This window comes from Paroedura picta, chromosome 8 (assembly GCF_049243985.1).
Source record: "Paroedura picta isolate Pp20150507F chromosome 8, Ppicta_v3.0, whole genome shotgun sequence".
NCBI classification, from domain to species: domain Eukaryota; kingdom Metazoa; phylum Chordata; class Lepidosauria; order Squamata; family Gekkonidae; genus Paroedura; species Paroedura picta.
The window spans coordinates 80,982,591-80,996,590 of record NC_135376.1 but is presented as its reverse complement, the minus strand read 5'-3'; the positions used below and the strand labels follow the sequence as shown (position 1 = coordinate 80,996,590).

The window sequence follows — 14,000 nt, the reverse complement described above, 5'->3', positions numbered from 1 at the left end:
TGTATTCTTCATGGGCTCTGCTGAGTCTGCTAGTTGATTTACAGATGAAAGGCCACAGCAAGGAACCTGCAAATCTCCATCAAAGGGAGAATTTGACTTTTCTTCTTGGCTATATGATTTCTCACACAGTACAGTCACTATGGGGTGAGGCCCAGTTCCTATTCAACTTCCTCAGAGAGCCACTTCTCTGTCCAACCTATCTTTTTGTTATTCTGTTGTTTGGGAAAAGAATATTTTTTATTTGTGTTTTTTCCAATTAGGTTTTCAGCTGTCAGGGACTTGGGTCAGACACCACAGTTCCAGTCGCTTTTGTGCTATTTTCCTTTGGATGTCTCATCGTCATATCAGTTTCAATAAGTCAAAAACCATACTTCTCACCTTCTTTTCCTGGTATTCCTCTCATTTTGAAAGTGTCACCTTCCACCCTGTACTACAGGCATTAATCTGACTCTTATCACCAAATCATATTGCTTCTCCTTATGCATACTATTGCAAAAACAGAGTCCTTCCTTTCTGCAAACAATGAAGAAAGGGAAAACAAGCTCAACCTCAAATATACTGGGAATGCTTGAGGCTATAGCAAATAAAATTTGTATTAAAATAAATATTTATTAGATAATGTACACAATAAAATAATTAAAAATGCATGGCCTGATTATCAAGCTGTTATAATTTCCTATACAAAGTTGATGTAAATGTCAAATGATCAACACAAGACCATATGTGTTTCATCCTCAAAAGGCCTGCCTCAGTGATCACAGTTTTTTAGAAATGCATCCAGAAAATAAACAATATAAATCAGTCCTGACCAGGAGATGGTATCTCATATATCTTGTGGTTGGATGCTAGCTTATAAAGCAGACCATGGATCCTTTCACTGGGTGAATGTACTCACACAGAATTCATCCATAGATATAGTTGGGTAAAAAATTTCAAGTATGTCCAGATGTGAATAATCAGCTCATGAATAAAATCCAATAGTTTGCCACAGCTTAACTTTAGTAACACAGTGCAGTGCAATGGCAGTTACTGCCAAAGCACCATTTTAAAAAAATCTGCACAGCCAATCAGAAGCCCTGCTGGACAAAAGCTCTACATGGTCCCACCCACTTCCTTAAAACACTTGTCAGGTACCATAAAATGTATTCACAAATAAGAATAGGCAGCCACAGGACAAGAGTACAACAGCATCAGTAATTGAAAAACACCGGCATAGCGGGCAACTTAACGTTCTTCATTATCTGTTTCAACCTCAACATTATGTCCATCAAAAGATGTTACCAAACTACAGTTACATAAAAGAAGCATCCTTAATTCATTGTCTTGGAACTTCGGTGCCCCAATGAATTAATGCAGAGATTGATTTAAGTTTTTTGTAAATAATATATTATTGTGATGTCTGCTTATAAATATCCCTTTTTTGCAATGGCTTAATACTGGACCTGTTAAAGCAGATTGAAAACCTTTGAAAATAGTCCTGTATCTTGACAGCTGTCAAAGATAATCTTCTGATTTACTGTTTTGACAGCTGTCAAAGATGATCTAATGACAGTTTGATTGCAGCCAAAGCTCAGGTAATTGCCTTCAGCTGTTTACATTTAACTCTTACTCCATTCAGCTGGGGACTATTAGCAAAGATGTGGTTTACTGTGGTGGCTTATGTGTCCACATAAGGAAGCAGACTGCATGCATGCATTGCAGGTGTATTGCTTGAGAGTGACAATTTTTCTCTGTGCTGGTAAGCATTTGGAAGATATTAAATACATGGAGCGTTGTTTTTCTAGATGTTATAATGGCTTTGTTTGTATTTTCTGTATTTGTCATATTTCATATCTTTTCAGATGAAATATGCTAGGACAAAGCAAAGGTGAAACAAGTTATTCAATGCTGGAGCCGTGTCACATATTGGAGTAAAAAAGAAGACAACTTTTATATGCACCTTTGAAATTTTTGGTTGATTTTGCCAGCTATGCCACAGGGTTTTTTCTTGTATTGAAGTAGTTGTAATCATAAAACGTATTGGCATGTACCGGGACACCCATGAGCACCACATTGTGGACCTCTGGGATACACAATTTTTTGTATTGGGTTGGTACAACCATGAATAGGGACACCCCCCATATATGCTAATATATTGCAGTTGAAAATTATAGGTGTGCATTTTCATTTGATATTTAACAGTTCTGGATACAAGTTACAATAGTATCTAGAAAACCAATGGGAATTTAAAAAATTCTGCACAGGAAGTTCTGTATGAATTAGCAAAGAAAAAGTAAGTGATATTACATGAAGGAAGACTTATTGTCTGAACATATAAATAAAATGGAAAGGAGTGATGGGAGGAGTTGGGACTCATTGCCTAACTCCCAATCAGGTAGGATGTCCTGCCCCTGGCTCTATCCCCCTCCAATTTCCTCTATGCGGAAGAAATGCCAGCCCACAGTAAGCTAGGCTTAACTCTCCAGGGCTCAGTGGGCCTGCTCAGGGAGCAGGGGAGAAGGAAGGCTAGTGCCTTTTGTATTTTTAAGTACAACAGGCTTTTTTGCTAGTTTAAAATAAGTAAGGAAACACTGCTCCTTTGTTATCCGTATTTTTTTGATTACATCTTTCAGTGATTTTATATTTTATTTCAGAATTGATTTGATACTACCCTCTTGTTCAGAGTCTCCCTCTCCCTCTGTGTGTGTGTGTGTGTGTGTGTGTGTATATATATATGTATATATGTGTGTGTGTGTGTGTGTGTGTATATATATATATAATGTGTGTGTGTGTGTATAAATGAAAATCAAATCAGAATGTTTAATCACCTTGTTTATTACACATTTAAAAAGCATAGAATTTGGGGGATGACACAAAATAAAAACTAAGGTAGCATCCCAGGTTTATCCAATTAATCATCCACTTTCCTGAGAAGCTGTCTTTTTAAATCAACAAAGAGCACCCTCTTACATCGCTTGAGTTGAATTCAAGCCACAGCATAGAAATGGGTCTTTTTGTGGTCTTTCCACCACTGGAGCTCTTGAGATTTTGAAGGCCAAAGACTTTCAGCAAATGACCAAGGGCAAACAAGGATGTATGATAGCACTTTTTGATGGGTGAATCATAAGTAAGGTAAATTGGTATGAATCCAGTAGCTCGTTCATGACCAATAAAGGATAATTCTGGATATAATAAGCTTTTGTGTTTGTGCACACTTCTTCACTTTAAAACAAAACTTTCTCACCCATTGGGCTAGTTGTCAGAAAGGGCTAATTAAGAGTCAAGATGCATAAGTAACTGAGCTAAGAGTGGATTAAAGCAGTTGGTAAGACCTGTGAATAGCAGCAAATTAGCATACAGGTAATGAAAGTTAGCAAATGTGTGAGAACTAAGTTTGAGTCCAGTGGCACCAACAAGGCTGCCCAGCCAAGTACGTTTGTGTGCAACAAGTAAAGAATAGGAGTGTGCAAGATCTGTTGCTGAATAACAACAGTTTAGTATAAATACTTTCCTAGCATAAATTCTTTCCGGTGGGTTGTGTCATTCAGGGTGAAAGAAAAGGTAGGTCATCAGCTCATCAAGTCTTTAAAAGGGAAGACTACAAAGCTACCTAGCCTTAGAGGTGGGTCACAAACCCAAGAATTGCAGTTACATGTCTTGGGGAACAAAAAAAAGCTGTTGAAGTCATGAGCAAGGGGCAGTACTTCCCTGAGCTGGCTTTATAGCCCTCCTCTGGACACACTTCAGTTTGTCTACATCTTCATTTGTGGTGCCCAAAACTGAACACAGAGTGGAATAAAGTGGTAACATCACCTTGTGTGATCTGGATACTATACTTCTTTTAACACAGCCCCAAATCCCGTTTGCCCTTTTAGCTACCAAATCACACTGCTGACTCATGGTCAGTGTATGGTGTACTAAGACCCCCAGATCCTTTTTACACATACAACTGCCAAGTCAGCGGACGGATAGAGTCAGACAAACATGTGCTTCTGTTCTGCCCAATTTATGATACCATCAGATGTAACTTTTTACAGCCAATTTTGAACACCTACCCAAGATCTTCCCCAAAGGAGAAAGTCAAGATGCTGCTGCAAGACAAAGACAGGCAAATAACTCTCTGCACAGCTAAATTTTGCACTGCCGCCATGAAATTGCGTACTATGTATGTGGATCAGAAAATTTCTCTCTGATCCAATTTCAGAAGTACAAAGAGCCATTTGTCACTGGCAACTTAAACTATGTTTTAAACATTGAATGTAACATCTTAACATTTTTATGTTGTCAGATCTTTTAAAAATTTTATAGTACTATTACTGTTTTTTCTCTTTTTAAATTGTCTTAGCTTTTAATTGCTTGTATTTTAATTTTGGTCTGAATGACCGTAAATAAATATTGATTGATTGATACAACTGTCAAGATATGTCTCACCCATCCTATAGTGATGCATTTGATTTTTCCTACCTAAATGCAGAACTTTACATTTTTCACTTTTAAAATTCATTTTATTCAATTCATTATAGCCCAGTTTTCCAGCCTGTCAGGATCATCTTGTATCCTGATTCTGTCCTCTGGTGTGTTTGCTACTCTTCCCAGTTTAGTATCAACTGCAGATTTAATAAGCACCCCCTCTATTCCTCTTCATCCAAATCATTTATGAGTATGTTGAATAACGCAGGGTCCAGGACAGATCTCTGAGGCACTTCTCTCCAAGAAGATGATGAACCATTTATAACTCATCACTCCTCTCCAAGAAGATGATGAACCATTTATAAGCACCCTTTGGGTGTGATTTGTCAACCGTTTCTCGACCACCTAACAGTAATAAGATCCATACTGCATTTTATCAAGTTGCCAATAAGAATATTATGAGGAACCTTATCAAAGGCCTTACAGAAATCAAAGTAAACAATGTCCACAGCAATCCCATGATTTAGCAAGGTAGTAACTCTCAAAAAAAGAAATAAGGTTATTCTGATTATTTGTTCTAAAATGTTACCAGCTATAGACGTCAAGCTGATGAGTCGGTAGTTACCTGGATCTTCCTTTTTCTCCTTCTTGAAGATAGGAACAACATTTGCCCACCTCCAGTCTTCTGGCACTTCACCTGTTCTCCAAGAATTGTCAAAAATAATGGCTCAGAAATTACATCTGCAAGTTATTTTAGTACTCTTGGATGCAATTCATCCGGCCCAGAAGATTAGGTTTAATTTAAAGAGACTAGGTGTTTATGGACTTAACCCTACAGTGATCCTAGGCCACAACTCCCATCACATGGAATTATTTTGTCATGTTGAGCATGATTCCCCTTGCAAGAGAAGACTGAAGAGATGGAGGAATGAAGCAATTCAGCCCTCTCTTCATCACCTGTTACAACAGGGGTAGTCAAACTGCGGCCCTCCAGATGTCCGTGGACTACAATTCCCAGGAGCCCCTGCCAGTGAATGCTGGCATGGGCTCCTGGGAATTGTAGTCCATGGACATCTGGAGGGCCACAGTTCGACTACCCCTGTGTTACAATGTCACTTTCTGGTTCCTGCAATGGTCCTACCATGTCCCTATTCTTTTTCTTCAAATATAACTAAAGAACCTTTTCTTCTCGTTCTTAGCATTTCTTGCTAGCCTAAACTCATACTGAGCTTTAGCTTTTCTAACATTCTCCCTACAAGTATTGGTTGTTCATATTGCTCCTTGGTTATAAGGGACTCCTTCCATTTCCTAAATGAGTCTTTTTTTATTATTCAATTCTTTTGAATGCTGTTTATGGAGCCAACCTGGTTTGTTTAGGTTCCTCCCCATTTTCCTTCTCAAGGAAATTGTCTGCTATTATGCCTTTAGTATTGCACTTTTGAGAAACTTAGACCCTTCTTGGACTTCCGTCTCCTTACATTTTTCTGACCATGGGATTCTACCCAACATAACTTTTTAAGTTTGTTTAAATTTGTGTGTATGTTTAACTACATACAGCTTTTCTCTTCCCAAAGATGATCATCCAAAATCACATGGTCACTACTACCAAGTGCACTCACAACTTTTACCTCGTCAATCAGTTGTTCCCTATTGGTAAGAATCAAGTCTAAAATAGTAAACCCTCTGGTTGCCAATTCCACTTTCTGGGAAATGAAGTTGTCAGTTTAAACCAGACTTTCTCAACCAAGATTTCATGAAACCTTGAGGTTTCTTGAAGGTTTTCCTGAATAAGTGGGAGTTAATTTTTAAAATATTTTTTAAAATTGTTAAATATGTATTGGATGATATGACCATATATGGCTGTCAACCTGCCCCCCCCCTCCCAAAATGGCCAGTGATGGGCCTGGAGGGGGTGAGGAGGGGCTCTCGGTGGGCATGTACACAGCTATGTTTCCCCACCATATTCTGCACAATTGCATCACTTATGGGGTTTCAGGGGGTTCTCAATGGTGAACAAATTGAGTGAGCCTGAAACAGTTGGAATTTCTTTGCCCTTTTAATTTCTTTCTGATCTTGCTTGTGTTCAGCTTTCTAGATTTTTTCACACCTCCGTGGAAGCTGCAATATTCATTCAATGTTTTAGTTAGCCATTACCAAGAAACTGAGGGTTTTAAAAAGAATCAGAATCTTGGATTAATATGTGTTTGTTCAGTTTGAGATACCTTTTATGGGGTAGCATTGAAAATGTTTTATATGTTCTGTTGAGGGTGTAGGGAATGGAACTTCCCCAGACATTTATTTACAATGGTAGTATGTATATATTGCCTCCTCAGGATGACAACATGCATCCTAAAATTAAAAAAAACAGTTATGAAATTAATATAAGATCTGATATTTTTTTTAAAAAAAATAAGAAAATAGAAGAAATGGAAAATCAGAGACTGAAAAGACAAGCAGCCTGGTTTAAATCCCAAGGAAGTATGCTGATATGTTGTACAGAGTTAATATGCATTTGGCATCCACCAGGTTACAGGGATCTGCCTATGCCTAGATAAATCATCTCACTGCAGCGGTTCTGTTTCTCGTGATGAGGAAGCTGCTTTGTTTCTTCATTACTAAGAAGTCACAGATGTGTGAAAAGTAGGGCACAGGTCGAGGGCTGCCGGCCCCCCTGCATGCGCAAATTGAAAGTGACAGACACCTCTGCGCTCTGTTAGTAATTTGTCCCTATGTTAAATGCTTATGAAGCACTAATTAAAATGAAAAGTTCTTGAATCCTGCCAGCCGACAGATTGAGTTATTTATGGTAGAAGCAACCACCAGCGGTAATTGCAGCACATCCTTGAACAAATACAATTTTTTTTCATTCAAGAATAGCGCCAGGCTGACAGAGGTGAAAGGGTCAAGCCATTCAAACAAGAGGCCAAAGAGAGGCAAAATTGGGATTCTGTCCATTTTAGCACACAATCTGTATTATGTCTATTAACTGCTTAGGTGTCCGAATTGCTGTTTATTCCTTGGAGACCTAGTTCCCCTCGACTAATTGCTGCAGAAACTGCATCTAGAGAGTTCTGCAATGACCGCGTTTCAAATTAGCCATGTTTTCCTCACTTTGTTCTTGAAAAATGATCTTGTAATTTTAGATTTCAGGTGGGTAGCTGTGTTGGTCTGAAGCAGCAGAACAAAGTTTGAGTCAGTGGCACCTTTAAGACCAACCAAGTTTTATTCAAGATATAAACTTTCCTGTGCAAGCTTATCTGAAGAAGCATGCTTGCATACAAAGCTTATATATCTGGAATAAAACTTTGAATAAGGTTCTTGTAACTTTAGTGCCATTTGGCTCCCTTTCTTCTATAAAATGTAACTTTGTGGACTGTGTTACATTTAAAAGCGAGAGCATCTCCCCTTGCAGGTATTTGTCCACTGTTCAAAACCCTGAGTATCTTTAGCTTGATTTGCTACAATGGTATGAACATTGATGCTCTGTTACTATAGGAATGATGATTGAAAGTGATGCATTCTTTCTTAGAAAATGGATTCTTAAAAAAGGACCAGTATATATTTGAAATGAGATAAGTAAAAGATGCAAATTACTTTGTGTTTAGAATTGCTGAGGTCTGTAATCCAATGAGGAATGGTTTTGTAAGTATGTGAGAGAAAGGAACAGAATGCTCTAGAACAGGGATGACCAAACTGGCTCTCCAAATGTCCATGTTCTACAATTACCATGAACCCTATGCTGGCAGGGGCTCATGGTAATTGTAATCTACGGACACATGTAGAGCCACAGTTTGGCCACCTGTGCTTTGGAATATTTTCAGCATTGCACTAGACAGCAGTAACTTCTCTGGCAGTGGAATGCAGGTGCTGTGATGAATAGTAACATACAGCAACTTTTAATTAGCATTTTAAGTACTATTTTAAACATTTATTCAAATCAACATACATTTTGACATGGAGTCTCAAATCAAGGGATCACAGGTTTGCAGAAAAAGCTGGAATCTTTGGGGAGTTCTTCCACACACACACACTCACACACATGCACGCACAATAATATAAACAATGTCTGTAATTTTCAGAATCAGATGCTCTCTTAGTGGTTGTTGGAGTTTAGAAACTACAACACTATGGCTAGCTTTTCAAGTTTCTGTCATTAATAGGCAGGAGGAGGAGGGAGACACTTTGCAGGGCTGTTTTGGACTTCGTAGCAACTTTTGTTGGGGCCCAGCCAGGCATCAACTAATGGGTAACTTGATACTGCATGGCTTGCATCACTCAGGTCTAGCTGCTTGCTGTTTACTGTTTAGTGTGGTGCCCTGGTAGGATTTTCAGAGCCAGGTTCAAATCCCCACTCTGCTTGGGAAGGTCAGTGGGTGACCTTGGACCAGCTACAGATTCTCAGCCTGACATGCCTGACAAAATTGATGTGAGGATAAAATGGAGGCAAGGAGAGTGATGTAAGCCGCTTTGGGTCCTTGTTGTGAAGAAAAGTTGGGTATTATAAATGAAATAAGTAAATAATATAACTGAAAGGGAGGCCTGATAAAAGGTGGGTTGCTGGAACAAGTGAGGATGTGGGGGTTGCCAGGAGGAGGGAAAGAGGAGTAGTGTGAGGAAAGGGTAATTTTGTGTGATGGCTTCTGCAGGCCATTACTGTGTCCCAGCTGCTTAAGTGTGCCTGGCAGCTGGCACCATGCAACTTGGCCAGAGATTGCCATAAAAGGAAGAAGGGAAAGGGGGAGGCTATGGGGGATTTTGAGAAAGAGGAAATAGTGTGAGACAGAAAATGAGATGCCCCCACAAATCCTTGTTTTGTATAATATTGAAAATTTAATTGTATAATAGTTAGCTGTGCACCTTGAAATTTTAATAATGATGTCTAATTGTGAAATCTGTTAAACTAATGATTAGTAGATTATGCTTTAGTCATGTTGATACACTTCCACAAAACATGGGTGTCATTTTTTTGATTTTGCATCTGGTCCACTTGAGATGCTCTTCCATTTTAAGCATCTGACTGTTAGTCCACCTGTTCAAATATTTAATGTCATTTGTTTTTCAGAATACAAGCTGGAATAATCGCTGCTTCTACTGCCTTCAAAATCTGCCGTCTGATTTCACTTCACTGCCCAGCTTAAAAGTTGCCACAAAGCAGGGCAGGTTGCCAAGGGTGACAGTGCGCAGGAAGGCCATAAATGTGAACAATGATTTGTCTGCAAGTTTACATCAGAGTGCTGGGCTTCAGTGTCTTAATTGTCTCTCAGGTTCAAGGTAAAATCATACTTTTGCAACTTGTTTTTTGTTTTATATTTTTAAGTGATCAAGTTAATATGTCAAGCCATATTAATTTTTCTCTTTGAACTGCAGACTGAAACTGATATTCTTTGTAAAGTGTGAACACAAATGAGGTCTTGCGCAGATAAACACCGACTTATATCCATTCACTCGAATGTTTTACAACTGAAGTTTATTTTGGGGATGGAAGTGGAAAGAATTTTCCGATTGTGCCACCTAGTGTGCCAACAACAGTCCTCAAGCTGCCACCTGCTGGCCGTTCCTGTAACGAAGGCAGCTCACCTGATTACCAGAGCCCATGCCTTGTTTTCGTGGCAGCTCCACAGGAGTGCTGTATTTAGAAATGTTCAGGAGGAATTGCAACGCCATCTGATGTGCCAGATTTGGGTGTAATTCCAGCTCTCTTGCCTTGGGGCGGGGGGGGGGGGACAGGGGACATTATTTGGGGATTTGGATCTCAGTAACAAGATTTCTATTTGTTTTAAGCAATGCTAGGATTGTATTAGTTGCAAATAAGCTTCATCCACATCTGGTCTTACCAACTGGGTAACTCAGAAAATATTTGAGCTTAACAAATGTGGTTTGTCTGATATTTCTGGTGAGAGAGAGAGAAAAAAGTAAAATAAACAATTTAAACTTAAAACTGCTACAGTGTTTTTAAAGCGTTAAAAGAAACAAGGTTTCCAAGTTTGTACTAACATATTGGAAAGTTTTGTTTGCTGTACACAGATGCACGTCCTATCAGTCAGAGCAGCCTGTTAGTTTTGCTTGAAAAGAAAAAATACAGAGGTATAAAGCTTTTCCACTAAATCTTGCTCAGTTCCCAATTGTACTACAATATAAGTCCCAGATGGGTTTTTTAATCCATACACGTCCCATGATTCCCCAGCAAAGGATCCCTATAGAGAGAGGGGGAGTAGAAGAAGAAAAAGAGTTGGTTCTTATATGCCACTTTTCTCAAAGAGGCTTACAGTCGCCTTCCCTTTCCTCTCCCCACAACAGACACCCTGTGAGGTGGGTGAGGCTGAGAGAGCCCTGATATCACTGCTCGGTTAGAACAGCTTTATCAGTGCCATGGCAAGCCCAAGGTCACCCAGGTGGCTGCATGTGGGGGAGTGCAGAATTGAACCCAGCTCACCAGATTAGAAGTCCTCACTCATAACCACTACACCAACCTGGAGGGGATCCATGCCTTTTCAGGATATATTGGTATATAGAACATAATTTTCTGAGTGTAGCTGTAAATCACTAGAACATTTCAAAGACATGAACTGAGATTGAAAAATCCAGTGATGACAGTTTCATAGAGGACATGGAAATGATAAAATCTATATCTCACAAAAGGTTGATGGTTTAATATATTCTTTCCAACATATAATTTCTAATTTCAAACATGTAGTTTATAATTATAACTGTGGAGAATTTTTTGCAATTCTTTTTTGTTAGTTTGTTATTGTTCCTACAGCTTACATCTAAATTCTTGGGACTCTTTCGATGATAGCTGTCTTTCAGTGCCAGAATGGCCTTCGTGCTAATGATGCAGTTGTGTGTCATGTTTCTGTTTCTAAAGCATAGGAAGCCCAAATGGGAAGTTGTTAAGATGACTGGAATGACAGGCATCCTTTTAGAACATGAATTGCTTCCTGTATAATTCAATTAGACTGGTTTCATTACTAACCAAACTAAATCCTCTTTTGAAAAGGGAGTGGGTTGGATCTAGCCAGCCTTTTCACTCAGTTTGGCCCACTTTTCCTTCTTGCCATGGCTTCTGTCCCTCATGGCTTTTGCACGTGCAGGTCCTGTGATCCCCAGCATAACCTTTCTAGGAGGTCAAATGGGAACTCTCCTCTTTTTCACCAGCAGAAAAGCTGGTTGAATCCAACCCAGTAGTTGTTTGCTCACAGGTACAAATAGCTGCAAAGTTCTACAGAATTTTTCGCCTTAGTTTTGATAAGGAACAGAAATAAATGTAGTCAGACATGTCATTAATGTTAAATGCATAATTTTAAATCAGATTAGCACTCTGCATATTTAGTGGGAACTGTTCCACACATTTCATACTATGAATCAAGCCAGGAAGGTGCTATCAAAACTCCCACAATCTGAGGCATTCGCAGAACAATTTTAAAATGTTTGTCCTTGAGAACTAAAAATACATTCCAAGTTTTCTTTTAGAGTTGTTAAATGGGAGAGGGCAGGGAGGATGTGCACTTAACTGTTTTCCCCCCTCCCTTTCAAGTTGCGGATCCTGTAATTTTAATACACTTGACTGTTTGCTGTAACAGCTTGGATCCAGTACTATGCCCACCACAGACGATAATTAAAACAGTCTTTTGAATTTTTATTTATAAATATTTAAGCATTACAGGAAGCTTAGATCAATGGGAGATATATTTAAGGCCTTAAGAGTCTGAGTAGCTGCCTGGCTCACTGGAGATCCAGAAACAATCCATATTAGGGCTGTGCCCCACAAATCCGTGACTGTGCTTCATCCTTTACTAACAAAAGTACTAGTTTTCATTCAGCACTTAGCCTGTTTGCATATGTCTCCTGAGACTTTTAACTGACATCTTACCGATATTGGTTCTCAATTAGTAGGCTTAAGACCCCAAAGTATGTTTTGACACACCCTTAGTAATTCAAGCACCCAGGAGATGGAACCATTGAGCTGGAAGAAGAGGTATACAGGTATTGTAGGTATACAGTTGTGGATAATTGGCCATACAAAGTATATTTAAGGAATTCCTTCTAATCTCATGTACAAGAGCAAAATTATTTGGTTGCAGTGACCTATATAGATTCTGTTGGTATTTTTCCTTAAAGTAAGGGGCAATACCAAGCAATAGTGCGATCCAAGCAGCTACAAATACTGGGGTTCTTGAACAAGCCCTTAAACATGCCGTGTGAATGCACAGTACACTCAAGTGCACTGAAGACCTGTTAATTTCAAGACTTCTTTTGAATGCTCAGTTAATCCTATTGCTTTCCTGCAAGCAAACCCTGAGGCAGGAAGGAAAGGGGGATGGTAGCTTGAATGTAGATAGTAATCATTCACACCATCCCCCTTTCCTTCCTGCCTCAGGGCTTGCTTGCTTGCTTGCTGGTGAGGCTGAATGAGAATTTTCAGTTTTCACAAAAATGTCTCTGAACACACCTTCAAATATTATTAGGAAAAGGTGTTGGGAAAATTGTAGATTATAGGAAAAGGTATCACTTAACCTCTTTCTCTTTAACATGGAAAATCTTGCCAATTTTTTCTAATCAATGGCCAGAGAGTATGTGATTCGGGCTGTTGTTGACTTGTCCGTGCCTAATAAGATAGGATGCCATTGGTGTGAAGAACTGCTGTGTTTTAAATCAGTGCTCCCTGAACATAGTGGTTAAGAGCGGCGGCTTCAAATCCAGCAGCGGCTGGATTTTATTCTCCACTCCTCCACATGCAAGCTGGGTGACCTTGGAATAGTCACAGTCTTGCTAGAGCTGTTCTCACAGCAGTTTCTCTCAGAGCTCTCTCAGCCTCACCTACCTCACAGGGCGTCTGTTGTAGGGAGAGGAAGGGAAAGCACTTGTAAGCTGCTGTGAGATTCCTTCAGGTAGTGAAAAGTGGGATATAAAAACAACTCTTATTTTTAGGATTATATTTATGTTCTAATTTATTGAGACTTGTATGTCAGATGGAGAAAATATTCTAGGATAGCACCTTACAATAGAATTGGATTCTAGATATATGCAAATACATATTAACTGGCATTTTAACAGCAGAGTTAAAAGTCAAGAAAATAAGGTTAAATGTCATGCATGTTATTTTCACATTTAATTTAACTTTAGACAATGACGCAGGATGGAAAGTTTCCCCCACATTTTTACAATGCTGTAGTTTTTTCAGTGGAAAATTTTCCACCTCACAGGAAATGTATGTCTCTTTATAGTTGTCTGAGCTGTTATGCTGCAAATCAGTTGTGCTAGATAGGCTGAATGTGAGATCTGAAGTATGGATGAACTCTGGTACGTTTACATGAGCCAGGCTTTGACATGGTATATTATCTCAGCTAGCAATGAATTGGGAGATTTTCCAGGGAAAACCCCACATTACTGGCTTTAGAGGAGTTTAGACACCCCATTTTCTCTGGTTTGTGTTCTTAACAGGCGTATGTCCATAGGCACTAAGGTCAGTGAATGAAACCTGAAGTGTTAGGGAAGGGTCAGGGGAGCAGTATGTAAGAAGGCTGGTGTGGTATGCTGTGAATAGTCTCTTAACCTTTCAAGCTGCCTGCAAAACTTCCAGCAATATATATATATATAAGTTTTTCATATTA

The 14,000-nt window shown here is 39.1% G+C and overlaps 1 protein-coding gene across 3 annotated transcripts in view; it reads left to right on the top strand.

Moving 5' to 3' along the window:
- BMPR1A (bone morphogenetic protein receptor type 1A) overlaps positions 1–14,000 on the top strand; it is an 80,624-nt gene that overhangs the window by 48,214 nt on the left and 18,410 nt on the right. For all 3 annotated transcript variants that reach the window (XM_077350614.1, XM_077350613.1, XM_077350615.1), the window contains one exon: positions 9,452–9,660. In XM_077350614.1, coding sequence (XP_077206729.1) covers positions 9,594–9,660 — 67 coding nt within the window. In that variant the 5' untranslated portion in view covers positions 9,452–9,593. The remainder of the gene's footprint in view (positions 1–9,451; positions 9,661–14,000) is intronic.